The sequence below is a fragment of the Brachyistius frenatus genome, unplaced genomic scaffold (genome assembly GCF_029030835.1).
Source record: "Brachyistius frenatus isolate BFR_SWC_R1_liver_20210118 unplaced genomic scaffold, ASM2903083v1 Contig_32, whole genome shotgun sequence".
Taxonomy (NCBI): Eukaryota; Metazoa; Chordata; class Actinopteri; family Embiotocidae; genus Brachyistius; species Brachyistius frenatus.
In genome coordinates this window covers 3,004,481-3,024,464 of record NW_027210631.1, presented here as the reverse complement: position 1 = coordinate 3,024,464, position 19,984 = coordinate 3,004,481, and the positions used below count along the sequence as shown (strand labels likewise).

At 40.3% G+C, this 19,984-nt stretch overlaps 1 protein-coding gene across 1 annotated transcript in view; it reads right to left on the bottom strand.

Annotated features, from left to right (window-relative positions):
- Positions 1–5,624: 5,624 nt before the first annotated feature.
- Positions 5,625–19,984, bottom strand: part of ntf3 (neurotrophin 3) — a 40,667-nt gene continuing 26,307 nt past the window's right edge. The window contains exon 2 of the mRNA XM_069699948.1: positions 5,625–6,771. Coding sequence (XP_069556049.1) covers positions 5,893–6,771 — 879 coding nt within the window. The 3' untranslated portion in view covers positions 5,625–5,892. The remainder of the gene's footprint in view (positions 6,772–19,984) is intronic.

The window sequence follows — 19,984 nt, the reverse complement described above, 5'->3', positions numbered from 1 at the left end:
CAGCTTTACCCCTCAGTCATTAGACCACTGATGCCCGCTCCCACCGCTTCCCTCACCTGCCTCCCATTAATAAGAAATCAAACAAAACCTGCATGAAGAGGCTGCTGCTGCTCATACCTGATCACACCTCCGGATGGGACGAAGGAGACCTCCCTCCTTCAGCATGAGGACAATTGGGTCACTGGGACGAAGAGAGGGGTGTTGGGTAATGATGGGAGGTCCAATTGATCACATTTTGTAATGAGCTTTGGTGGGAGATAATCATCGGTGGATGACCTGATGGCATCAGTTGGACTATAAGTCTTTTAGCTGCAAAGTAGAGGAGAAACCATTCCCAGCTGAAACCCCATAGATCCGTCAGTTACATACAAATGTATAAAGTTCTGTTTTGCATTGACATGCTGGATCACATCATTTGTAATAATATTTTTCATAAATTTGTAACCCATACATGTAGAGCTGAGTTGTTTACACTACCTCTGTGGACTTTTTTGAGCTGTAGTACCAAAGGGTCTCAGTTCCAGGGGCTGAGCACCAACCTCCATACTTTTATGGCACTTACTAAAATGCTTCGGTACTGTCTAATATAAAAAAAATTGCCTTGTCATTCAGTACCAAATTCCAATACCTACGCTGCTTACACACTGACACATGTTCCTTTTTAAAACCCATAACGTTTACTCTGTTTATGCTGGAGTAAATCTCATGAGTGAGCCATAGCATTTCTTATTCATAAAATGTACTTGTACCGGCCGCCCACGTAGACAGAATCACTCATTTCCATCGAATGCTGTATTTCACTCTTCTTAAACTCATTTTTGCCCTCATTGTCTCACTTGCGTGCTTTGCAGGAATAGAAGGTTTCCTATCTGCAACCGGCAAGCTAGTGTCTACTGATAGCATGTGAGGCGTTTAGGGGACACATATTAATTGTAGCTAAAGAAAAACGCTCTCCCCCTCTAAACTGCACGAAAACTAAAGCTTTGTATGTACTGTATGTATGAATGACACTCAGCTCTTCCAGGGTCAGTCACTGTAGAAATCTACTTTTGCGTTGATCAGCATACAAAAGTAAAGCCTGTATAGCCCCAGTTTTTTTCAGATCCTGACATTTGTAAATGTGAAACTCATGAAGTCTTGTTTTATTTTGTCTAAATACCAACAAGTTAGAAGAAATGTTTCAGTTTCAGTAACAAGCTCTAGTTTGTGCAACATGTAAGAATCAAGCCAAGAACATCAATACTGGATGATCGTGCAGAACATGACAGCATTCATGAAAATGTCCTTTTATGTCGCGTGCCGATGCATTGGCATTTTTTTCTTTATCTTCCGCAAAACTACACATCAAGTCCTTAGAATTAAATAAATTACATTGTTTCTATAGTAACCACCTTGCAGGATAACAAATAAAGGTTTTTTTGAATCTGGTACTCCTATCAGCAGGGAGATGTCAATTATCTGTGGTTTCCTTAATTGTTATAACTCACTGCTGCAACCATTGTCTGAGTTTGGTTAAGTTTGTTGACTTGGTTAGGAGAAGATTCAATTAACTACTTGGGTAACATGCTCTGTTGAAGTTTGGAGAATTTTTGGGTCCTGTTGACAATAATAATAATGTGGTTAAGGATAGAAAACACTACCAATGTTATTTGGAGTAAACAGTTGTTGCTAAACAGTTTGCAGCTCATAATTTCCTCTGTTGGGCCTGAGACCTAACTAGATAAATCATTTGAACATAAACAGATGCTCTTTAATGTTTATCACAGGAGGATTATGGGTACAGTAGGGTTGTGGCAACCCTTTCTCCTCCAGGGTGTCAAATACTGGCACATTTAGTCACTACAAATCATGTGGTCAGAAGTGAGAAAAGATCATGGTTTGGTTAAAAATAAGTAATTTTACATAAGTAACATCGTTAGTAAAAGACCCGTCTTTATCCAAACATCCCCGACTTCATCACTTCACTGTTTTTACTCTGTTAGCTTCTTCTTTGTTTCGGTGGCTAAAGAGAGCCCCCTACCTTGTGTGTATCTCTGTGATGCCAACAGCTTTGATGAAGTGGCAGTATTTGATGCCCCTGGAATGAGAACGGGCTGGTTGGGGTTAAGCAACCGAAACACTTGGTTAAGGTCAGGAAAAGACTGTCAAACGCTCTGATCTCAACACCGTTTCTGCCTCTGTTGGCACTGGATGTGAATTATGAGGTGCAAAAGCATCCAGCATGGCTGTAAAGACCTGTGTTACTTACTGGGCTGGTAGAGACGGAAATTCTTGATTATGTGTAGAACCCAATGCAACCAAAAGAAGACAGTCACACTACCAGTCACTGCTCCTAGCATGTTTTTAGTCAGGTAAATATGGATAGCCAGGGCTGCTGCAGAATAATCTGAAACCAGAGCTTGAGTTTGGATCTTAACTGTCTGCAGAAAACATCTGCCTTTAGTTCACATAGTTCAGTGTCATTGCACCAAAGGCCCAGAGACACTCGTAGAACCTAGTAAAAGTTGTGTAAGACTACACAGCATCTCTATGTTATGGCAGAGACATTTACAGTCAAATTGAGCAACGCAACAGTCCTGCAGATTGCAGGTGCTGTTGTGGATGGAAAGGTACTCTGGAACTTCTGAAATCTTCTCCCATCTGGAACAAATGTAACTACACGTTTTATGAGTGGCTCTATATGGAGTCAAATTAGGGTCATAAAGATTTTGTGCTTGTGAAATGATGTCCACAAATAATTTCACAGTCTGCACTTGTATTTCATGTTTTGTGTGCTCGCAAAAAATAATTGCATGCTCGTATCTGAATGCATAAGCCTCTTGCTTGAATAGCAGCTTTAGTAACTAAAATCAACCAAAATCCAACACTAAAACATTTTCTGCTAACAGACGTCCATCGAAAACCCTAACCCATCCTCCTTTTAATAACTCAACAGCAACCCTGTGATCCTTTCAAAGACACTAGAATTTCTTCATTCCAAAAAACACTATATTTATTTTGGGAAATTGTTTATTTGTGAGAATGAGTACAATTTGAAACACCATATAATCTGCTCCTAAATTGTTGATTTCATTGCTTTGACTGAGACTCACAATCGTCTGTATTGTTTGGCTCCTAAACTAGAAAGCTTATTCTTTGCATCTTCATGTCTCCTTATAAATGATGTGAAGTATACAGTATACTTGTAGTCGTAGCACACTCGTGCTACTCTGTGCTCCGCAGTAACCTCTGAGGAATTTAATAATGACTGATTTATGTCTCAACCATGTTGTCTCTGGTATGTTTCTGCAGCACTGCATAATTTGATTTGTCTTTGACTTGTCTCTGCAACTGCTTTTCTGTGTTTTATATTTCTAACTGTTGTTACTAATATCAAATAAAATGGTGCCATAGTGATAACAATCAGAGAGATTTAACTGTGAGTTCATCCTGCATCAGCGCTGCACACAGTTGGAGCCATTGTAGTCATGTCTTTAGACACCTCCAGCATCTGTTCTGCATTAGTCCCGCCAATAATTGATTTTTGCCATCTAGTTAGAACAACACTTTGTGCAGTGTCAGTGAAATGAGGAGTTTGAGCTGCAAAAGCAGCATTGTTATCGACACACACACACACGTGGATGCGCTTTTTTGTCATTTTTTATGTGTTACCGTTTGGCCACTTATCCCATATGTTAAAGATTTAGGTCCATTTGATACCTTTGTTCTCTCTGTGCTGACTGAGGTGTAACTCGTCTGATCAGAAAGCAAAATAAGTGATTGTGGATTTGATCTCTGATCAGTCATCTCTGACTGAATTGTGAAAATGAAATCCTAATAGTTCCAGAGGTTTCTCAGTTAAAAATTTAAAGGATAAGTTTGGTGATAATATGTATCCTTGTTATTATCAATTAAATAAAAAAGCTGACCATGTGGCACTTAAATTGTGGCATTCAATCCCAAACCGACTTATTAAGACATACATCCTGAAAAACGTGTCCCCAGGACCTGACATGATTTCCGATAGCAATGGGTGTCTATAGTTTCTATAATGTTGAATAGTCATGTCAACCAGTACAACAATGTGGCTCACTAATGTGCTTTTAGTAGTTTTTAGACAGTAATGGATCTCTATTGCACAGGGGAGCCAGAGAGGTTTGGCTACCCAAACGATGCTTTTTACATGAACCATTTTATTGTTGGTTTTGGTCTTTTAGTGGATCACTAGTCTGATCTCAAACCATTACTTAATTTGACCTCACACTCTGTTGAGTCAGAACGTCCGCTGGGGGATTTCCAACTCTTCAGTGTAAATGTAAAATGCAGAGGCTACCAAACTAAAACTGTAACAAAGCTTTTTCTCAAAGTGGCATTTTAGTGATTCAAGTTTTAAACACAACAAGAGGAAGATGTTAATAAATAATTTTGCAAAGGCTGCTACTGTACAACAACTAATTAAAGTCTAAAGGCCAAGCCCGGTATCACACCAAAGCGTGTAATACACCCTTCAGTCCGCTAGAAGATACCGTGCCAGTGTCACGTTTTGCGTTGCCTGAATGTGAAAAGTACACACGAGTATGATCGAATAAGGAAGTCCTATGATGTTTTTTTTTTAAAGAAATAAATACATTTGAATAAATCCAACCACATGGTTTTGGTGGGTAAAGCTGTCACTTTACTGTTCAAGCTTGGTGAGGCAAAACATGACCTTGACTCAGGTCTCCTGTGGACTGACAGCTGTGTTACAAACGTTGTTGTGGTACCAGATTGAACAGCCTTTTTAGGGAATGTATCAACCACCACAACTGAAGGTCAAAGCAGATTTTGAATGAGGACTGTATTAAAGCAATGCAATATGACATAACATATGAACTGTACTCTTGGGCACCATAATCATTTGAAATCAGTATTTGTTTATGAAATGTTTCCAAGTTTAAGAAATATAGGTTTTTATTAAAAGGAAGAAACAAAAACAGAGTAAAACTTGGTGAACAGAGTCAAAGTGGTCTGTGGAAAACCAAACCGTTTAATTTTCTTCAATTTCCATCCGTCACTGCCAGCAGATTCCACACGAGGAATTTCACTTTTTTGCTTGTCAGGACTGTCTCCCAAGAGGAATGAATGGACTTGCTGTGCATTACATCATAAACGTTGTGTCAGTTGTGAACACAGTGTAAATGTATACGTTTGGTCACAAATCTCAAATCTGTGTTTTCGTCTGATAAGAGTCATCTGTGTCATTAATGCTAAGAATTTGGGCTCCATATTGGTCAGCAGGACAGGACAGGTCCCTTCAGCTCTGCCATGTTTTAGGTTCACCCCCCCCCCCACCCCAAAAAACAACATTTGCGGCAACTGATGTGTGTGAGTTACCATGTCCTACCGCTCTGCTCTGCAGCCACACTGGTCAAGGCACATGTAAAGTCTTACTGTGAAGCACCTTTGCAGCTCAGCTCTATGTTGTAGTCTCAAAATGAGTTCATCGCTTGTTTCATTCCTTTTTATAGACATGTTTTTTTTTTCCTTTTGAAGAAGACTTTCAATAAATAACACAAATATATTCATACATCATATATAGATAGATAAACATGTATAAACTACATGCATTTCATATAACTTAAATAATTTATATGTACAGTTCTCCATCTCACGCTCATCCCCTCCCTCCCCAGACCCTCTCAAACGAGTTCTTCCGTAACAGCAGTGCTGCCACAGCTTGTGCAGCACGTCAGCGTGAAATATCCTTTAAATGGACCCCAGATTTCGTCATTCAAAGTATAATTTTATAGCAGAGTGTTGCCGTTCACCACCGTGACACATAATCCTGTGGTTGGGAGCACTGTGAGCAGGAAATTAAATCCTATACAGGAAGTAGAATTCCAAACAGGTAATTCCCCCCCAGCAGGGCCTTGTTTACGTCCTGTGACGTTTCCTCGACAGTGCGCAGACACAGGAAGTGTCTATGCGTATCCACCTCCAGCCCACTGAGTTGTGATACTGCGCCAGCGCTCGGACGTACGTCTGCGTCGTCTTGCACTGTGAGTTCCAGTTCTTGTCGTCGATGCCCCTGCAGCCTCCCTTGAAGGGCCTCGCGGTCCGACAGCGCGTCTCGTAAAAGTACTGTTTGATGTCCTGCGTGGCACTGGTTTTAATTTTGGCCAGAACAGTCACGTGGTCCCCCCTGGTGTCCACCGCGTGGGTTTTATCCGTCACCCACTGGCTCTCGCTGTCACACACAGAATATTCCCCACGGTAGCTCCTGTGCTCTGCGTTGCGCTTCTTTCGCGTCTTGTTTCCCGCCGCCGCTCCGTCCGCTCCGCCGCTTACAAAATCATCCGCGAGGTACAGCGGCGGCGGCTGCAGCGGGGGCCGGTCGCTCAACAGCACCCGGGGTGAATTGTACCGCTTGTGTTGCCTGAGGAGGTCCGAGTTCAATAGCATCACCTGCTGGTCGATTAAACCGTCACTGCTCCCGCCGCTCCGCCCCCCCGCCCCCCACTGCTCCGCATTGCCCTGCTCCTCTAAAGGAAAGGTCGCACTCAGGAGAGGGGGAAGTGTCTCCTGCGGCTCCGTGTCCCTGCTTTTCCCCTGCTGGCTCTGGTTCCCCCTCGTCTTCCCCCTCATCAGGTCAGCCTGAAGCAGCTGGATTATGAGAGAGTTTAAGGGGTCAGGACTTGGCTGCTGCTGTTGCCCTTGGCGACCGCGGTCCATGTTGGTTGCCTGGATACCATAGAGGTACACAAGGACCATCACATACAGCAGGATGGACATCACTAGATTCACCTGTAATATCTGTGGAGACAGAAAGAGAAGAACTTTTTAAAGATGCTGTGGTTTTTGTCCTTGTGGTAAACAGATTATTTCCTTTCTTGATGACCAACATTAGTCTCCCTACATCAGAGGATCTGTAAGGCACACCTGTAGTTTGGCTGACTCGACCCACTTCCAACAAGATCAGGGGCCGTATTCACAAACATTATGAAAATATGCATCCTTCTAAAAGGCATGATTACTTGTTTCAGAAAAAAGGGCAAGTTGTGATAATGGGCACAGGATGGACGTATGAAAGTAGTTTTGTGTCTTTTTTATGCAAGCTTAAAAAAATATCACCATAAAAAACTACTATCACGTTTTTATGTCAAAATATATGAACTGAGAATCAAATTATTTGGATTGCAAACAAATTCTCTTACAGTTTTGCTTCGTTTATAGACTTAAGAATTTTGCTCGTCACAGAATTTTTTTTGCTTGCAAATCAAACCTCTTTGCTTGCGAGTCAAACGTTTTTTTTGATTGCGAGTCGAGTAGGACTTAATTCCCGGGACCTCCACTGATAAAGGAGACAAAAGTTTTTATTGATGGGTTTGGCTTGGATACACACCTCATATATAGACACATGGTCTTTACAAAGGGAGTGACGTGTGTGCAGTGTTTACAACCATGCCATGGATCCAAGTAAAACCCACCAATAGGAACTCCTGTTTCATCCATGAGCGCAGGTCCTGCCCACAACATCCGACTGGACATGTAACCAAATATTTGTGACTCGCAACCAAAGAGGTCTGATTTGCAACCAAAACATTTCGTGACACAATCTTAATTCTCAAATCTGTGACCAAAAATCAACAAAACTTTAAGGTAGAATGTGTTTGCAATCTAAATGATTTTATTCTCAGTTTATATACTTTTGCTTACAAACTAGATTATTGATTGCTGTACAATAAATTTAGTCTCAAAACAGGTTTTTTTTATGCTTGCTTTAAAAAAAAAATTAAAAAAAATAAGACACAAAAGTACCTTCATAGAGTGACATCCAGGGGAAAGGAAAGGAGTTGTGTCCCAATATAAGGCTGGAATAGCACTGGAACTATTTGTGCGATCACTCTGCAGATGGAAAGTTTAAACCGTCCCGAGTCATCACTGTTGAGTTTTTCCAGGTGCCAGATATCTTGGTGCTGTCATCACTTTTATGGCGTTATTGTGTCATAGTGAGATATGAATTTGTTTAATAAAATCAACCTCAATCATCATGTCTGCATGATGGCATTGTTTCATTAACTCACTGTCATTCAGCATTTAAGAATCTTCCTCTTCCTCTTTGACTTTATGCCATTTTCTCGTCTGCTTGAGAAATTCCTCAGAAAGTCTTCCTCCCTAATATCTAAGATTCTTTGTGAATCACTTTTTATCTTCGCAAGGATCTAAATTTACCTTTTGAAGGGAAACGGTCATAATTCACACATCCAAATGATTCAAACATTTTCTTCAATTTTGGTCATTGAGCAACTCGAGGAAGTTTTATGAAAACGACCCCGGCAGTTGGAGCTGCAGTAGTGGCTGTGATACTTTAAAACTCTCAGAACTCTACTGTCTCAATTCACGTTATAACCAATGATGTCCATTTTGAATAATGACCAAAACTCTGCTTAGAAATCATTTTAAAAGACACTCCTCAAGTCCACACTTTACATACTCATGGACAGGGGTAAGGGTTGTTTAGTTTTATCTCGGGAGGGGAGGGGGGGGGATATACGCTGTCAGATGAAAGTTTTTTTTAAGTCTGTAAGTCTCCGTGAGAACCCTGGGCTTCACCTCAGCCCCCGACGCCATGATGATCAGCAGAAGCAGGGCATGTTTGCCTTTGACTGAATACGTTATTGTGGGAACTGACATTCTGTAACATGCACAATTTACCATGCTTCCTTAAAACACACATAATTCTCTCCTGAGCAACACATGGAAACACTTGAAATGAGAAGATTTGCATAAAGCAACCTCTCCGTCAAACTCACACTCGGTTGTGTCCCCATAAGTTGTCTCTGTTTCCTCATATTTGGATTAATCTCTTCTTAACTAACCAACTGAAAACCCGTTGAGCTTCAAAAGTAACAATTATTGGGCAGCATAAAATAGTACATTTTCAGCATAGTTTCCATGGTAGAGAGGCAGGTATTGTGATTGCAGATTTGCCAACTTACATCACTGTACCTGCAGCATGACTCTGAGATGTGAACACCCTGCTTCTTTTGAACACACTCTATTGCATAACCATTGTATACCAGTATTGTTGGATCATTTTAAACATCAAGTTCAAATTGTTTAACTTTTTATTTAATAGCAAGTCTTTCCAGCACACAAAGAGCTTCTCTACAAGCGTTTACGCGAGCTGGGTCATTAAGTTGGCTCATCCTACTTTACTTATTTTCTTTAAATATCTCCTGCAGTCTTTATGATTCTTATTTTATGACAGTATCATCACTTAGAAGTAAACTTTCCAAAATGATCAAACACACTTTCATCAGTACTTCTGGACAGGTTAGTTAAAGATTGTCTTAGAGCAGTCATGATTGTAGTAAAGTTCGGTATCACACCAAAGCGAGTAATAGACCTGTCAGTCTACGAGAGGTACCGTGTCAGTATCACGTTTTGCCTCACCGAGGTGTGAAAAATACACGCATGTAAGAACACGGTCGAAGGAGGTCATGTGATGAAGTACAAAGAGTGATAAAGTCCAAGTAAGGTGAAACTTTTGGCGACCAGTATTGAAGTCAACGTAGATCTGTTTTCAATAACATTCACATAATATAAAGTATTTAACTTACATTACATGACATACTTGACATTACTTGCATAAATTACTTATTTTTACCCAAACCATGTCGTTTTGGTGCCTCAACGTAACCAGGTTTTCTGAAACCATGATGTTTTATTAAACCTAACCATCTGCTCTTTGTTGGCAGAATCACGTTTGCTCTTTTCATGCCCACACAAGGCAAAGCATGACAGTGACACTATATCCTATAGAGGACTGATGAGTGTATTACCTTGGCGTGGCATCAGGTCATCTTGTCATATGGCCTAAAGCAGAAGCTTAAAATGTTGCCAAAGCACAACCTGAAACACCAACATCTGTGCTTACTCCCGGATGTTATTCATGGCTCAAGTTCTGTTGTGAACTGCGTTGACTTTGGTCACACCCAATCATCTGCTCAAGTTAAAACTAGTTCCAGCTTCTTGGCTCTCACTTTGGTTTTGGGATGAGTTTAAAAGCCCCATGGTGATTATCAAGATCTACAATTAACAGAGAGTAACTTAATGTAGAAAATGTGTACGTATGCCTGTATATTGCCACATGCTTATTCCCAGCAGTGGAGGTGTGAGCCTCAGGGAAGAATTCGAGCCACTTACTGGTTCTCAGAAACTCTCAGAAAGGTTTCTCAAGAAAATCTAAGTGACGAACCCTCATTCATAAAAGTCCACATTAACAGCCTTTAATTGCAGTCACCGTCTTTGACTATTAGACAAGAGCTTTGCTAACATGTTGGGAGTGTTTTCTGTCCGTTTTCCCACCCTGCCTTTTACAGTCATGGATATTCCTCCAACATTTGAAGAGTGTGTTTGCGATTAGCTTTGCATAGTGTAAAGACGAGAAAGAGGGAAACGGCTAAACCACCTCTGTTCAAAGGTAGCAAAACCTCACCTGGCTGCACCAGACTCTCGCTCACAGCTTCAAGTTTCTTTACTGGTGATTAGAGGCTAGTCATGCTGCTCTTATTAACGTTCTCTCAGCCACTCTGAAGGGCAGAGGAATCAGCGTGCGGGTTAACCAATTTTGTCCTGCCCCTCATTCATTGTGTTTGGACAACTGGTGACAGTGACGAGCGCAGCAATAAAAATGTTCAACTCCTGCTGACTAGAGAAAAAGGCAGAATTTAAACACTCAGCCTGAAATAAACGGTTAGCTCCTCTTTCTGCTGCTTCCAGTTTCTCTTGATCATCCAGTTCACAATAACTAAGCAATGGGCTGTCAAACTCCCTGTTTACTGAACACTACTGTTCCCTCTAAGAAATATGTGTAGAATCTATGACTAAATCAAACCACAAAAATAGACATCAGCATGCTTTTCTTGTGTGTCACCAAGAGTAATCATAGTATTCCTGCTGATAAGCAGGGGGTGATGAGTATTTCATGAAAGACTGGAAGCTGCAGTCCAATGCACACACGTTCACTAAACCTTCAACAAACAAGTCAAGGTTTAAATGTTTTTCAGAGAGGAAAGAGGTGACAGACGGCCATGAGCAAAAAGATGTGATTTGTTGTTTTGGCTGAATGATACAGCTGCTAGATAGGGGCGGTGGGGTATGTTCAGAAAACAATATCACCTTACAATCAGTGGCTCATAAAAGACACGCACACAAATGTACATACTGATATCACTTAATCACAAGTACTAGCTTCTTTTTTTTTTTTTTTTTTTTAAACCTTCAGCTATGCAAGCTATGGAACAATATAATTTTTGTTTTCAGCCCCAGTGTCAATCTTCCTCCACTTGAAGTTGCGGCAGACTGGACACAGCATCAGCATCCCTGTTAATCTCTACACCGCACTGAAGCATAGGAATGTCCTATAATCACTGTAATGTAGCATGGTAATGTAGGTCAGTTACTAAATCTGGCAACACTGCAAATAAGCAGCACTTCAGACATGTTGTGCTTGAAGCAAAAAGTCAAACAAACAGTCAAAGTAACATTGCTACATCACCTAGTTGGCACAAAAATGAATTTTCTGAAATGGAAATCTGTCCAACAAAAGATAACATTTGTTTAAGAGCCCATCTTGATGCGGTATCCAGTAATACTTATTGGTATTTCCTTTAAATAGGACAAGTCTGTTTCTAAAAGTCAAAAAACATCACAATGTTTAACATGACATTAACTTAACATTTAAGCTTTCACTTGTAATTCAATAAAAAAAAATGTGTGAATGAGGATCTCTTTGTAAAGCAGGCGCCTAGCCCGTGAAAACTACATCTGGCAGGACAAATTAATTTTCCCTCCTGCTGCAATAATCAGCACCATAAAACCCCTCGCTGTAGTTTATGATGTTGACATTCAGACTGTCGGAGGGTAACGAGAGCGATAACTTTCTCAGTGTGCCGGGTGATACTGAGACGGTGTGCGCTGTCCTGTATTTCTTTTTGTATTGTAGGAACAAATGTCCGCACAAGGACGCACTGTGACGTTATTTTCGGCTCGGGTTTAGGGCTAGCTTTATTATTAGGTTTTGGCAGCACAAAAGTTTTAAATTCAGGGAATGAATTTAGTCATTGAAAGTCAAAGTTTGTGTGCAAGAAGGAGGAGGGAAAAGAGAACAAGGCCGACAGATGTTAATGTGCCCGGATGATGAAATGCAATCAAATATATTATTGTACAGCCGCAGATTGTCAGGATATTAGTCCACCTGCTTGAAAGGCATCGAGGTGACTCTATTTACAAATTCTGATTGCTTTTGATTGTCTGACCACTGAACCAAAAATTAATGACAAATTCAGTTTCCTTGTCTTTTATCCCACATTTGTGTCTGAATAAGAAAAACAACGCATTCAATTCTGATTTGTCTTTTTCTCTTGTAGACGACACTGAGAGTTTCTGTCGGCAGCAGCATGGCTCCTCAGTGCTAACATGGAGAGCAACAACCAGGTAAGTGGGAACACAGATGTCACTGTCTTTTATGACATCTTGGCCACGCAACGTTTCAGCTGTGTTTTACAGTTGTCCGTTTCACGTGCATCTGGCGAAACACACACTTTTACTTTAATAAATGAGTTGTTTACACAAGCTGTATAACCGCTCCTGTTTTACTCATTCTATATAAAGTGTCATTTTTATGCTGCAAGGCCATTTTCTTCCATTACACGTGCGAGATGACAGTAGATGTGTATTGGGTTCAAAGTGCTGCCAAAACACAGGTGACCTCAGACTGAGCCTGAACCTGTGTAGACAGAGAGGGGACTAAAGCCACCGATCTCGCTACACCTCCTGTGCAGACACAATAGCTCCTTTTACGCAGCTTGTTCGAGATACACAGTTTATGCTCCTCTATGTAAAAGGTAAGAACATGACAATTGGGGCAATTTTGTCTAGTCTCAGAGACGAATCAACGTCGGAGGCATCATGCAGGTTTTGTTTGATTCAATGTAAGAAAGAAAAGCCGGCATAATGGCGGGTCTTCTTTATTGTAGGATCTTTGTTTGAAACAACATCAATTTTAAGTGTTTGTCAGATTGTGTAACAGCGACTGAAACCCTCTCCTCACACACTTTTGCGATGTGAGCGTTTGCTAAATTTGAACTTTCCCCTCAAACTGTTTTTGAACTGACCTAAGCTGGTTATATTGTCTGCCTGAACTGCATGTTGGATGGTTGAATAGCGTCAGGAACACTAACACCTTTCAAATGGTGAACAGTTGGTTTCTGAACCCCCCCAAATTCGTGGCCCAGTTCACACCTGACATTCTTCTAGGATGAATCAACTTAAGCCTCCCAACAATGTCAGTTCCTTGTCTGTGTGACAAAGCATTGCAGAGAAAATCAACTTTATATTTGCATCAAGTTGAATGGTCATTACACTGACCCCACTGCATCTGCACTCCCACTTCTCTTGACTGAATAATCCCCAAAGTCCTGATTGCTTCCCAACATGAAAATAAGCAGCAGAACTTATCCTTTCTGATGATACCTGTCGTCTTTCTGTACAACAAAGCTTTTTAAGCCAATCCGGTTTTGAAATCTGCACCTTTTGACCTCTGCATTGTCTCCAACATAGGGCTGACATTAAAAATCTCACTTTGTAGGAAACACTTTGCAGGCATCCAGTGCAGCTGAGTTATTAGAACATATCACAGGTGCTTATGACCTGTGTGTAAATTTCCCTGGCCACGCAGAGTCATTCATGACGCTTATTTTCCGTCAGGAACTAAACACATATTTTCTTATGGTTTGGATATTGAGTGAATAGTTTCACATTATTACAAAGGCCCAGATGCAGGGGATGCATGTTGAGATCGGCTCTCAATGCATCCTCAATGTGTCTTGGGTGCACTCACATCTGTACTGCCAGGTGTGAACAGAGCCTGTTTCTGGAACTAGTGATCCAACATTCACACCCACTCTGTGTCCTGGATGGGCAGCTGTGTGAAGGTGAGGATAGAGCCGGGATTTGAGTGATATTACATTCAGAATAACTACATTTGGTTTCCAACATGGTAAGAACTAGTTCTGAGCGACTATTAGCCCACTCCTAGTCACTGTGTGTGTCTTGGGAAGATCAGATATACCTGCAGTATCTAATAATTCGAAAGTGAAGTGGAACTGCAACAGTAAACTGTCTGTGGAAGCAGTAAAGGGTCTGTCCCCTGTGACCATGGCTGCTGAAGTTACAGTGAAATTAACTTCTCTGTCTCTTGAGGCTGGACGAAAGAAGGCTGCTGCAGTGACTTCTACATATATGACCTCAAAGAAATCTCAGGAAGTTTTTTGTCTGCTCCCGAATCAGTTTTAACATTGAATATATCTGTGACAGAGCCATATAAATGAGAGTCTGTGAGGACTTTTCTAGTCTGTGGTCAGCTGTTACTTTATGAAGTATTAGGTGTGCTAAAAGTAAGTCTACTGAGACAGACCCAGCCTGTGGCACAGGTGCGATTAGGCGAATAAAAGGAGCGCCATCCATCCATCCAGCCATCCATCCATCCATCCATCCATCCATCCATCCATCCATAGGGTGGCCCAAAATTAGGCAAATTTTAGTGTTTAAAAAAAACCATTTTCATGCGAATTATGTCAAAATATTACTAAAAACAGCATCACAACCCCGCCTTCCATTACATCTGCAGCCAAATTCAAATATTATCTCAAAAAGACAAAAGCGCTCAGTGAAGAGGAGGAAAAACTGGAAAACTATTTAGCCTATACTTAAACTATTCAGTAAATGTACCCTTAGATTCCTGAGGTAAAATTGGAACGACTACTCAGGTGTTTGGGACATAATCGACAATATAATTTGAGAAATCCACCATTTTCTTTCCAGTGTGGCACACAAAACATCCGCTGTCTGCCTCAAGAAACGAGGCAAACATTTTTCTGAACATCGTCTAGTTTGCCAACGTTAGCCCTGCTTATAATAGTCAATTGAAATACATTTCCTTTTCCCCTTTTGTGATTAATAATGGTAAGCTTTTGCATTTCGATTAGTCTTATATGTATAACAGTATGCATCACGAGAGAAGTGCTCTTTGAATACTCGTTTTATGCATGAATGCTAGATGTCAATACTCTTTGTTTTGTGTTTAGCATGATTCCTGTTCAAATTTTAAAAAAATTCAATATTTTAATCCACCCTTGCCAATCCTGATGGTGGTAATGACTGCGAAGAAAGGGGCACGAGCTAAACTCTCACCGAGGTCACCAAATTGATCAGGGGCGGCTCTTTGATAAGAGGAAGGAGGGGCTCATATCTATGCCGAAGTCAACGGCTGATTTAGCTACGTGTTCGCTGATGGTGGTATGCGAAAGACCGGCAGCGAAAACGGAGAAAGACGCTATTGACTAGCGAAGTCAATTGGGCTGCCAAGGTTGGCATGTGAATTACTTGGCACGCCAAGCAAAAAGTTCCGTGACGGGTGATGCATCTCGTGGTTTGAAAAGAAAGACGTCGGGCCGATTTCTCAGTTTCCAACGACTTTTCCTGGAATTTAATCCACTAAAACAAGTGCCGCCTCTAGCCTGTTGTTCAAGATGTTCCATTAGCCAAAAAGGTCAAAGCTTTTTCTCAAGCCACAGATGTAATCCCCGAGTTTGAGGAGTCCCGGTCTGATTCAGAGTGTGCCGGTCACCTTGATGACTAAGTGTACATACTGTAAATTACTAAAAGAGCGGGTTAGGACAAGAAACATCTGAAGCCTCGGGGAACTGTCAGAGGATTCCTCACATTCAGATCTTGTGCCACTGAGTTCACGACAGGAAATGATCAACTATTGCTCATTGCGAGCCTATTGTTTTTTTGTAGGGTGAGGTTACCACCAGGATGTCTTTAATAAGTGTACACTTTTCCCTGATAGGGCTTACCTCTAAAACAAGAAGTGATTGGACTTAGCAGCAGGCATTTTTTTTTTACAAGATATTCACCAAGCCTCTAAGCTCTGTGCTTCACACTTAAATGGATAATTGCTCAAGGAAAATATATTTTTCATGTGACATTCAGATGTTACTGGGCCCTGAATATAGACACAGAACTGGGTGAAACTGGAATGCAGGGTTTTGGGGCTTTGTTTCCCTGAACAACCACAATGCCTCATGTGACTGGCATTATTTCAACGTGAATTTTGACTTGTTATTTTTTCCTTTAATTTTCTGTTGCCAGTTTACTTATCTTAAATGATAGTTTCATTGCAGTCCTCCAGCCAAAAATAAATAAAACTAAATACATTTTAGGTTTAAAATCACTCAATCTGCCTCAGACACTCCTGTGGCATAAAAATACAAATAATACTTAATCGTTCTAATAAAAAGTTTTCATCTTCTACATGAAATCAATACGTGAACAAAAATGCTCCATGAAGGCTGTGAAGGGGCAACACCGCTTCAAATTCAAGCCAATTCAGAAGTACCTTCCTGAGTCAATAAATGTATTGCTTCCCGATCAGTGTACTGAAATATGGAAATGATTCCATATTTAAATGGATATTAGGCCTCAAAGAGAGCACATTATTTTGATTCAGTTGTGATATAATGAGTGTTACTTTGTTGTCAATTTTCGGCAAAATATAAAATACATCCACAGTTTTACTTTTCATAAGCTTGTTTTGTTTAGTTTTTGGGTTAACAATAAGTATGGCTTGTTCGGTTACTCATACTAACAGGCTTAGGGGGGGGGGGGAATTGTTTGTTTGTTTGTTTGGTTCTTTATTTGTTTTGTAAGTTTGCAATTGTAGCATTTGTGTGTTCAATGCATTTTGGTCATTAGCTAAATGTGCATGTTGGCTGTGTGCTTCAATCAAGTTTTAGTGTCGCTTTGGAGATCCCTTAATCATTACTGCTGTCCAAAATGTTTATGTCGAGATGCCTGCAAAACTAATAATCATCTTCAACTGTACATCTGCAGACGTTAGCATCCGAAACAGCCATTAGCTCAAAGCACTGCTTTGTCCGAGTCCAGTTGATCTATCAAAAATTGCTTTCCAGCAGTGTGTGTTGATTTTTTTATCAGCTGCTGCTGTGTCCAACTAGATTTTGTATTGTGCAGGTTGCAGATCAAGACAGGGTGTATTTGTTGGCAGCAGAACACAAATCAAACTACCTTAGATGCTCTATATCCAGTCAACAGTAACTTACAATATTTATTCTCAAACACAATTTGACTGCACCCTGAAAGTTAATTTAATGTTCCTGCTTCCATCAGACAAAAAAACAACAACAACATACAGGACAAGTGCAAGGTTTCTGTTTGTCAGTCGCGTCTCAGATGACTAACGGGTTCACAACGGTTCCAGCTCACAACAAAGTTTCCATCCAACAATACTGCAGATAGATAATGTGTCAGACGCTGTTTAAAGGAGTCTTGTGTTTTAGCCACTTGCATCTTCCTTCTTCTCCACTCAGTTAGTACCCACAACTCATGTCAGCTGAGCTGTAACTTGTAAGATCAGCCTGAAGACTTCCTGCTCAACATGACAGTCTGGATAAGATTGTATCACTGCAGATGCTGAAGCAACTTGCCCCTCACACTTAGATCAGCCCTCATCTAAGCCTCTTCAGAACTACATCATCAGTATAAAAGCACAGATGCAGTCCTTTATTTCTACACGGCCCTACTGACATGCAGCTTTGAGGTTTGAGGTTTGAGGACAGGTCAGGGCTTGATCGAGTAATTCATATTAGTGTCAGCTGAAAAACATTCTAAAATTATAGATATAAAGGAACCAATTCTTAGTTTAAATGTCAGCATCATTTGGGTAATCTTTTCACTTGAGGCAGTGAGTTAGGAGAAGATGGGAAACGATGAGTGGAGAAAGATATGAATTAAGAGTGAAAATAGAGAAATGAACAAAGCAAACAGAAATGACAGAAAAATGTTTAACGTTTTGTATTAGTGGAAGTGAATTGTACAATCTAGTTTGATGGCTCGTGTTTGATTGGGTGATTTACTGTTAGTTTTTTACTCTTGGACATTGTGAAAAAGCTTGTGAATGAGTTCATATGTGAATTCAAAAATCTTTTTAGTTTTCATTCTGTATGTGAAAAGGTATTCATGTAATCTTTGTAGGAAGACTTATGAAACTCACTCCGACTAATGAAAATTATGAGTTTGATCATTTAAATGAATCTTATTTGTTCATGTTCATGACTAAACCTATTTTTTTATTTGAATAGAATTTGAATAGTGGGAGATATGTTGAGTCAATGTCAGATATTTTTTCTGTGATCGCTTACATGATTCATATTTTTTGATGGTTATTTGCTCTTTTTAGAGCCTTGTGCATCACTGCACTCCTATAAAACTATCACACTCACTATGGGCATTTTAAACAACATATTAATTCAGTTATTGTCGTTTTAATTCTGCACATCCTTCATCAAAGCCTGCCACCGCCGCTGTGGTAGATTCAGACTGCCAACCTACATAGAAGTGATTTACAATAAACAATGCAGCTTGTAATTCAGTGTTACTGTTAGTGGGTTTATGTCAGCCTCACCATGTACAATTCCCTCCAACATCTGTGTCAGACCACTATTGAGGTAGAAAATGATCTTTAATTTTAAATTCACATGTTTTGTTTTTTTCATATATCATTTATACCCTGATTTTTTTTTTAAAAAAACATTTTATTCCAAAAAACTTTCTTTTTTTTATGGCTGTTGACAGTAATTTCTGATTTATGGAGTGTTAAAAAGAGATTTCCAAAATATCCCCTAAGAAAGAACTTTGATTAATATGTCAACAAACTGAAACAAGAAGCTTGGTTTATCCAATGTTCATATTAAAGTAGATAATACATCTACATATTAAAACACCATTTCAGAAAACTTTAAATAGAAAAAACAATTGTAAATATTCTGCCTTAAGGATTTTAACTTCAAACTCCGACCCTGTTAAACTAATATTAGTTTAACCCCACCAGCAATGGAAAAAAGTAATGACAAAAAAAACAAAAAAAAACCTCACCCAACCTACAATCACAAGACCTGCGCTCTACTGCATAAAAACAAGCATTAGAAGCTTTTTGTGACATATCTAAATGATTACATAAGACATCTGTTAGGACTTTACATCCAAATTAAAGGATTAGAAAATTTGATTTAGTTTTTAGAGGAATCCAAATTTGCATTAGCAGTGTTTCTTGTCACTCATTGGACCCCTTCATTACTTCTGCTTTCCAGGCTCAAGAGCCATGAAGTAAGTGTCCATCGTGCGTGACCTTCTCTCCAACATTATCCCCTTTACATCCACTCATCATCTCACCCTCCAATCATATTCATCCTCATTTCACTCCTTCCTCCTCTTCCTCTGTTCTCTGTCCGCCTGGGAGTTCCTCCTCGTGTAAAGCCTTATTCACGCACAGGAATGATATTATGTAATTTGAAAACAACCCACCACACACTGCAGCCATGATATGAACGTCACAAGATTGATTGCCGACAAATATTTGTGTTCATCTCTGTAAGCGTCATTTTTCATGACACTGTTTCCGTAAGTAAAGTAAGAGAGGAAAAGTTGCGCACTAAATTTAATTTATAGACCTCCTTTGTTTTGTGTTTTGTCCAGCACAATCTCCACAGTAAATACAAGTCAGTGAACGCACCTGACTACTTCAGTATCCTGCAAACAGAGTGTATCCGTGTACATGAGTGTGTATGTGTCTCACTCTCTGAGCTGTCCCTCCATCAGTATGGCCACCTGTGTCCCGTCCCATGCAGTGTCTAAAACACTTGTCCTCATCTAACTCACAGAAAGCAGGGCTTGGGGAAACAGCCAAGATCCTGGTTCCACCTGCTCTCCACCCTCACTGAGGCTGTCAATGCAGTACAAGCCTGTGTTCAAACACAAAGCTGCAAATACATGCCAGCGCACACAGGAGCTTGCACAACTGTGAGAGGGGTGACAGGTGAGTAAGATGGAAGAGCTGCCATGAGATCCTTTTACAAAAATGTACATCTGCATGCAATCT